Genomic DNA, 9,068 nt, shown 5'->3' on the forward strand with positions numbered 1-9,068 from the left:
ATTCTACACAAGTGTCAGTTTCACATCAAGAAGCAGCTTACAATAGAAATGTATCCTAAAACTGCCAATCACTGTATATCTTCTTCTATCTCAGTATCGTTGTATAATGTTCATAATAATATAATAATATAATAATACTATGACAATGGGTTAGGTTTTCGGACGGTTGGAAAGAAGGTCGCGGCCGGCCGATTCTAAGATCCAAATCCGACATCAGCGACCGATATTGGCGTCAGGACAACGGCCGTTCCAGCAAATTATCCTCCCGGCCGCCACGATCGGTCACTCAACTTGAGAACTTCTTCGACCGTTTAGGGCTGGACTCTGATAACTATCAACGTATCACGGAACCCGACTCGAAGTCGTCGTCGCCCGTGTTCTTCGACAGCGTCAGTTCCGTAGATTCGGCGTTGGGTCTTTACTCGTGGGTAGGTAATAATCAGACGAATCAGGGCAGCCAGTGGCAGAACAATAACTGCAGCATCGGCATGGGTAACGACGAGTGTAACCAAAGGGTAAACGATCCGCCGAGTATCGTCGAGCGCAACGCACGTATTATCAAATGGCTTTGCCAGTGCCGCAAAGTACAGTTTGGATACAGTTAAACAACGAGTTGTCCCCCACCCCCTCCAACATGAGTAATCTCTATTGTTTCTGATAACGTATGTTTAAATCAACGAGGTGGTAGAGTGGCTGTTCGTTCTACAAACAGATATATATATATCTGATATTGCAGGAATTATACGGATTCACTTGTTTCTCGTAAATATGGAATTGATCGATGTTTTTCTATCCTCCTTTGGACTATACTCACATAATTTAAGTCGTTTAGAAATCTTGATCGTTTTTATATTTAGAGTTGTTATTATAAAAGTACGATTATTGCCGTTTTAATTTATTGCGTTTAACGATAAAGATGAGTCTGTGCCATTTTACAATTACTTCTTGTTACAGTTATATGTTGTGCCTTTCCTCGAATTGTTGTCATAAATTCAGAGTGAAGTTTTTCTTAATATTTTCGCGTAATATGCAGAGAGTTATCGCGTTTAACTTTTACGTTAAAAAAAATCTTTAGAAGAAAGTTTGGGTAAAGTCGAACATATTTTTGAGGGCACATTTATAAATTCTTGTTTATATATATAACGTTTTTTTCTGCGGACGAATTCGTTATTGCGGTTTGACATTATTAATCTTGCAATAAGTTTACGATATGTTACACACGCGGTAATTTTTCCTATTTAGCAAAGCAATATTAGATTACTACACACCATAACTGACGTTTCCGCAGTAAAAAGTGTAAATTTCATTGCATTTTGACGTAATAAGATATAAATTCAGCGAGGTATTTCTCTCGTCTCCAGTCTCAAGAATGATGATATTTGATTTGTGGTAAAAGTATTCGCATGAAAGATATTCATCTCGACTTTATGAAAGCTCTCATAGATCTAATTTCATAAGGGAAAAAGATTTAAAAATGTTGCCTTTACTTGTTGGTTTCTATAAGAACCACGTATATTTAAAGTGAAATAAAAGTTCAATTTTGATGTTAATAATTCGTGAAATTTAGAAGACGATCGATAAGTTATGCAAATAGTTCGGTGTTAAACGAATAGAACAGAAGTATGATTCCAATTTGGTAGTTTAGTAGGAATTGATGTGATTTACATTAATGCCGTGTATAAAATAAAACGCTCATTCATCATTCTATTTTAATAATAATCTACAAAGGTTCGCGCTAGCTTCACCATATTCACCCTTTCGCCCATCATTTTTCGTTCTAGTATTATACAACGTAAATCATATAAAAAGATACATAGTAAATGTCTATTTTCTGAATTTTCTTGAGAGTGATCTAATGATACGCTATATATTTACAAAGACTATATGAACTCTATAAATGACGTTAGCTCGAATATACTAATCTGACGAGTGTAATCCTTTGCTGTTTCACTGCACTTTCGTAATAGGAGGTGTTTAAAAATATTCTCTACATTAATATTCAAACATTTAATTGTACGAGTTTCGTTAATTGTTTTTTTTTTACATCAAAAATTAACTGAATGTACATTGCTCATTTATCGCGCGAAAATAATCAGACCAATGTGAGAGTGTGTTTTTCACTAAACGACTCGAGACCGCAAAGGGTTAGTCTCGTTTCTATAGTTTTTCCAGTTATTGCACAGAGATTCATTGTACTTACGAGAGAATATGTAATGCGGACTATGGTGCATTGATAATTGCAAGATAACTAATTATTTGGCGGTTGAATAGGAAATTTGATTATTTCAATCAATTTTTCGTACTTTGCGTTTCTAAAGTATCGCAGTAAAATATATTTGGATAATGAAATAATATATACATATACATTTTTATTATGGCAGTTGTACTTATAACTTTTTGGTTAATTAATTTTTATCATGTATATTTTTACATATGTGTATCTAATATTTTTTTATTATGCACTTATAACGCATGTGATGGCGAAGCACATTTAAAAAGGTGTAATCTCTCTCACATACTTCTGTGCACACGTGTACGTTTACGGAAATTTGCGCGATCGATCGCGAAATATAGAGACACAAATGTGCTAAAATATAAAATGACATATACACACATATAATTATCTTACGAATATGAAGATTCGTCGTCTGCATTGCCTATCTCTTTATTTCTCGTTAAGAGCGCTTCTCACACGACAAACAATGTGCAATAACAAATGTAATCTTTATTCACATCTAATTCACGTAGAATTTCATCACTAATTTCGCTGAACCATTTTGTTCTCCCTACTCTGTGGCAATCAAATAATAGTATAGGAAGAAGTTCAAATGTTTACAAAAGATGTTACACAATTATGTGATTCATATATTCTTATATAACACACGATTTTTATGTAACATAAAACAGAATTATTCTCGACCTTCTCTCTAATTTCAGGTGGTATGGATGTTTTAAATGTATAATTAATGATTTCACGTAGTTCATAATTAAAGTATGGATACAGCGTTTCAATAAAACGGGGAGAGAGAGAGAACCGTTATCTATCTATATAATAAAATCTCATTTTCTTTTCGAACAAGCAGTTGAATGAATCCTTATATACGAGATGTCTCGGGCACTTTATGTCGACTATAGACACCAGGTGTCAAATTATATAAAAATCAAGATAGATCTGTTTTACCATCGAAAAGTTAATAGTGGCTGAGTTGTATACACTTAGTTTCAATATGGCTTGGACATCTTTTTTCCCCATGCAGTTTGAAATATATCCGATGGTCCAATGGAGGGAACTTCTGAGAATGAACACAAACCAAGGTCTGTTCGTTTTCGCTGTACCGCTGAACTAGTGCAATAAGTTGAAGTGAGAAAATATATACTTGTCTCGCTTCAACTTATTGCACTAGTTCAGCGGTGCAGCGAAAACGAACAGACCTCAAGTCTCTCATTGAACCATTGAACCACTGGCGCATTTCAAAACTGCAACAAAACAAACGGTGTTCAACTATTTTGAAGCCAAGAGTACAAATAGTTAAAAGTAACAGGATTTTGGATTGAATTTTGAATCTTTTATTTCAGACTTAGTTATTAAAATATTTAATATTGAAGATTGAGAAAGTGCACACGTCACATAAAAGGGATGATATTTAAAATTGCAAAGAATTTCAAGTTGAAAACAACTTCGCGATGTCTGAGACACTTAGTGTATAAGGCATTAGAGATATATTGGCATAACAATAGTAATATAATAACTAGCGTTTATTATACTTGCAATTTCCGACGAGGACATATAAAGAATTTATAAAGTTTATAATCGCCAGTAGTCAATTGTAAAGCGTTATTGCACAAAATTAGACATGCGACAAAAACATATGCTTCTATAGTGTATACATAATATTTCCTAAATTTTGGAGCCGTACAATTTTATTTTTTATGATAGAAAGAATGTCTAGATATAGCATTATGCGTTTGTACACATTTTAGGGTTAACGTCGTGGAGCTGAACTTATTGGAACTCGCAGAGAGAGAGAGAGAGAGAGAGAGAGAGAGAGAGAGAGAGAGAGAGAGAGTATCATACACAGAAGACTAATTTTATAAGAAATGTGGAATTTCTTATATTGACTTAAGTTGTAATTGATTTTTATACCAATTTGTATAATAGAATGAAATTCCACTATATATATTCTTTGTGAATTATCATTTCCGCATTTTAAATCTGAACAAAGATATTTGAAGGGGCAAAAAAAAAGTGTATATATATATATATACACTTTTTTTTTCATCGTCCCTGCCCCTTCAAATATATATATATATATATAAAACTAAATATTTAACACGTATGTTCATAATATATATATTTTTCATTATATATTAAATAATCAATTGGGAAGAAAAAGAAATGATCATTCTCTTTGTATATTTTTCAGTATTTACGGCTATATCTGGTCTACGTTTAAGAATTAGTCATTATTGCCTTATCTTACATGTTTTCGTAGATAATACTCTGCTTTACGTTGTTCATTGTATATTTTAACGAATTGTTGCAGTTTCCTGCTGTGTATTTTTTAATACGTGTAAAGAATCTCGAGAAGTATAAATATCAAAACGAATATACTTCACGTATTATAGAGGCATGGGGAAAATTAAATAATAATTGTGAAGGAATTTGTATAAAGTAAGACACTTAAATTTTTCGCCTCGATTCTCTTAATCTTTCTCTCAAGCAAGTTACATATTTAATACGTCTCCGTGTTACAGATTATTGTGAAAATCCTTTAATATTTCGTCGTATCGAGGCTTGAGTATTTTTGTATATGTGTAAGAATAAAAATGAATTGAAGCTCCTTTTGTAAACTTAGATAAGAGTGCGCACCTACATTATGAAATTTTAGTGTATCTATACATAATTTGTGATGCATAATATTTAATATTGTTAAATCCATGAATTTTTTAAATTGCTTTTATAATCTAGTCATGTAGAACGAAATATATATGTTAAACTTCAAAATAATATTAAATTCCTTCTATAATTATAAAACTTTTTACTTATTTGCCCTCTGCAAATCTCATATTTTCATTGAAGTTAAAACCGGAGAATTTTCAATATGCGCATCGATTGATAATCAATACATTTCAAAAATCGAAGTGCATGATTTTCGAAGCATCCTGTAATAATTAAATTTTATTTTTATATTTAATACATTTATTTTACGGAGTTTGGAGAACTTGCACAGGCAACTTCATATTTTTTTTGTACATGATTGTGTAAAACACACTTGGCTCGATAATGTAAAATAGAAAAAAAAAACGCTGTTATATATATGTATGTGATATTGTTGAGAGATCATTGCGTCACACGTGTGACGTTGGCAGAGAACATTATTCCTAATGAACGATCTTTAAGCTTTGTCTACAATGTGCTCTTTGCGTCGTGTTTTTTGCTTTATCTTTTTTTTCCGTAAGTAAATAGAAGTTCTTACAAAAAAAGAGAGAGTAAGAAATAAGATACAAAGAATACACTGTAGACCAAATTTAAGAACTCCTATTTATTTATGGAAAAGAGGTAGAGAACAAGAAACCATGAGCATATTGTAAATCAGGCTTTAGTGGTTCTTCAGACCCGTTATTTTTATCAGTTCCAAAACTTCCGTTAGAGCCGCCACTGTCTCTAATGAAAAATGAAGTAGTAGTACGACTCAACGATAGGGTAGTCGAGCTTTTCGTTTTCAAGTAATACATTCAACAATAAGTCGGATGACTTTTTATTTTTAATTATTATTTTCAACATGTACGACTAAACTACAAGTGGAGAATTTTTGTATTTTTAATTACTATATTTTAAAAGCGAATCAAGGATTTTTTATTTTTTACTTGTACTACAAGATATCGTGTCAAATGAATTTTTTTCATTTTTCAGTAGTGCAACAGCTGGACAGCAGATCAGACAAATCGTTTTCTCTATTTACTAACGAAAAATTAAAATTCTGAGAGAAAAAAGAAGAGTCAAGCATCGTTTGATCGGTCGTATATCTTGGATTACCGCGTGATTCGTGGTTGTAATGTGCGTCTGAGAGTGCAGTGTCGGTGTGTGCTTGTAGTGATCGGTAGTGATGTGGAAGTTTACAATAGTGAAAATATGACGAAAATAAGCCCGCTCACGAATGTATTATTTCTACTCATTGCAATAGCGTCCTGTGCAATACCACGATGCTTCGCCGCCCTATCCGACAAACAATTATGTTACGACCCCAATTGCTCGGGTAATTGAAGCCATACTTTAGCTTTAGAACCCATAATTTCGCCCTCTGCACGCACACGACATGCATTATATTTGCATTATATTGCTTTCCTTTTCCTACTTTAGAAGTGATATCTTTGGCCAAAACGGTACTCGCTTACAGAGCAAATGATCATGAAGTAATGTCATTTGGCGTCAATGAAAATGTCAAAGTTTTTAGCAAAGGAGCCGGAAAAAGAACCGATTTATGGGGTGTCGAGGTATACTTTGTTGTCTTCTATTTTGAGTATTATTGGATTCATTTGGTCTGTTCTTTATAGTTGTAGTGCTGAACTGGTACAATAAGTTGAGATGGGAAAGCAGCTTGTTTTGCTTTAATGTATTGCATTAGTTGAACAGTGCAGCTATAAAGAACAGACCAATTTTGTGTGTGTGTGTGTGTGTGTGTGTGTGTGTGTGTGATTATAGCATTATTATATATTTATTTCCTGTTAATATTCATTATCATGTAATTTAAACTGATACTTCTGATTTTATTCTAAGAACACAATCTCTGCATATTTAAATTATTTTTCCAGATAAATGGTAAACGTGGCTTTGCACCTAAGACATTTTTAAATGAATACAAAGTCCTACAACGTAATTTGTTGCATGAAGTGCCTGTTTACAAGTTTACTGATGAAGTCAAAGACAAAGTTCAAGCCAAAACTAGAAAAATACATAAAGCACATCCTGTTTTAAAAGATGAGGTGTCTCATGGTGACAATAAGACACTGTTTTCTTTAGCGAAGCCTTTAAATAAAAATATGCAGGAAGATAATTTTGAAACTAAAAAACTGGAATCTGCAGAGGAAATACATGAGATACATTCTTTTATGAAAGATAACTTATCCCGTGACAAGAATAAGCCACCGTCATTGTTGGCGCAAGCAGCGGATAAAACTGTACCAGAAATTGAAACAGCTAATGTAGATAATATTTCACCTTCTTACGAAGTGTTAGATGGTACTACATTTTATTTTGATAGTAAACCATCCATACAGCAAAATCTTGCAACTAAGACTATGCATGCTACTGCATTACCAAATGAACAAGCTTCACTTCCTCCTACCAATCTAGATTCTGACGATGGTGACAAAACTCTATTTACTAATGAAAAAGAAAATACAAACGATTTCGACAATAAACCTGAGGAATTCAAATTGCCAGTAGATATTCCTGAAGAAACTAATATCAAAACACTGTTAGAGAATTCAGAAACAATAATCGATCCAATTGTAAATACAGTGAGTAAGGATGAGCCATCTCGAGATCCAGAAAATGGAGTAAAATCAGTGGACAGCAGTACTGAGGATAGTACAGAATATAAAAAGGAAGAATCTACTGAAGATATTGAAGACGAAGGCATATTTGCTTCAATTGCGAGAAAGTTCAACATTTTATCGGATTCCTTAGAAACTGCAACGGCAGAAGGTACCATCAGCCAAAACGGCAATGACATGTTTACTTCTGAAATTACCAGTGAGAGTAAAACCAGAACCGAAAGAAATATCCCAGCTACTAAAACACTATTGAGCATAGATCCAAGTATTACGAATAAAGATGATACAGAAATACAGCGAGAAAATATACGCGAGAGTATTCAGAGTACGATCATTTCTAAAGAAGAGGTAAAGTCAGAGGAGGAAACGATCACAATTCGTTTGGAAAATGCTGCATCTCGTGATGTGCCTTTATCCAGTAATTTTGTATATGAAGATGTTTATAAGCCTACCCCAGATGTAGCACCTTTAATTTTAGTGAATAATATCTCTGCTTCTAATGAAGCTGATATTAGTAGTTATGTTGAAAATATCAAAATACAGGAAGCAAGTATGAAAGAGAAAATTATAGAAAAGATCGAGGGCGCAATCATTTTTCCCATGGAAGGATCGGCAACTTCGCCGGACGCGCAAAAAACTACAGCCACAAAAAAAAGTATTACCACTGAAAGCAATAACGATATTGAGCAGACATCACCGGAGAATCCTGCAACATATTTAGGAGATGCGAAGAAAGACGTTCACAAAGATGTTATCGCCCAAGTGGGTGAAGCAGCAGTTAATGAGATTCTAGAAACTAGCAATTTATTGCCGTCTGTTGAAAATATATCCGAAAACATCGCGAAAGAAGTATCTTCTGACGATTCAATTGTCGGAGGAAGTGAAGGCTCATTAAATCGCAACACTGCAGATATTCAGCTTAATGTAAAATCAATTGTACATAGTAATGTAAATAAAAATGATAATTTAGTACATGATGCTAGCGATGGCGATGTTCCTATAGAGTCTAACGAATTCTCTAACGGTGTAAGATCGCATAACATCGTCGGTCCAGAACAATCTGCAGATTCTAGTCAGAAAAACACGATCTCAGAAGAGAAATGGGCTTCCGACGAATATCTCCGTAATCGAAATTTAGCAGGCATCAAAGAAGATTTTGGACACAAGAATAGTGGGTATTGATTCGTCAATAATATAAAAGTTTCTATTACAGATACTCTGTGCGTGTGCGCGCGCGCATTAATATTTATATTAATTATGTCTAAACTTAAATGCTTTATATGTTTAGTTGAAAATCAATTTGATAATTCTGTAAAAGGCAAAGATAAAACCTTGCTTGAACATGGTGATAACATAAACAGTAAAGACAAGATTTTGTCTAAAGACGAAGATATGAAAGAGAATAGTGAGCAGGTGCAAGAATTAGAATCGACCTTTGCTTCGCATCAAAGAGGAGGTATATTAATTATTCTGCTATATATACATATATATATATATATATATATATATAT

At 33.4% G+C, this 9,068-nt stretch overlaps 2 protein-coding genes across 3 annotated transcripts in view; both read left to right on the top strand.

The window, feature by feature from the left end:
- Positions 1–4,294, top strand: part of LOC106741714 — a 36,905-nt gene extending 32,611 nt beyond the window's left edge. For both annotated transcript variants that reach the window (XM_014613988.1, XM_014613989.1), the window contains exon 8: positions 155–4,294. In XM_014613988.1, the coding sequence (XP_014469474.1) occupies positions 155–605 (451 nt within the window). In that variant the 3' untranslated portion in view covers positions 606–4,294. The remainder of the gene's footprint in view (positions 1–154) is intronic.
- A 1,763-nt stretch (positions 4,295–6,057) lies between these two features.
- LOC106741694 (transport and Golgi organization protein 1) overlaps positions 6,058–9,068 on the top strand; it is a 9,727-nt gene continuing 6,716 nt past the window's right edge. The window contains exons 1-4 of the mRNA XM_014613947.1: positions 6,058–6,257; positions 6,362–6,495; positions 6,814–8,728; positions 8,846–9,013. Of these exons, the coding sequence (XP_014469433.1) occupies positions 6,134–6,257; positions 6,362–6,495; positions 6,814–8,728; positions 8,846–9,013 (2,341 nt within the window). The 5' untranslated portion in view covers positions 6,058–6,133. The remainder of the gene's footprint in view (positions 6,258–6,361; positions 6,496–6,813; positions 8,729–8,845; positions 9,014–9,068) is intronic.

The sequence above is a fragment of the Dinoponera quadriceps genome, unplaced genomic scaffold (assembly GCF_001313825.1).
Source record: "Dinoponera quadriceps isolate SergipeBrazil2010 unplaced genomic scaffold, ASM131382v1 scaffold619, whole genome shotgun sequence".
In the NCBI taxonomy this organism is placed as follows: Eukaryota; Metazoa; Arthropoda; class Insecta; order Hymenoptera; family Formicidae; genus Dinoponera; species Dinoponera quadriceps.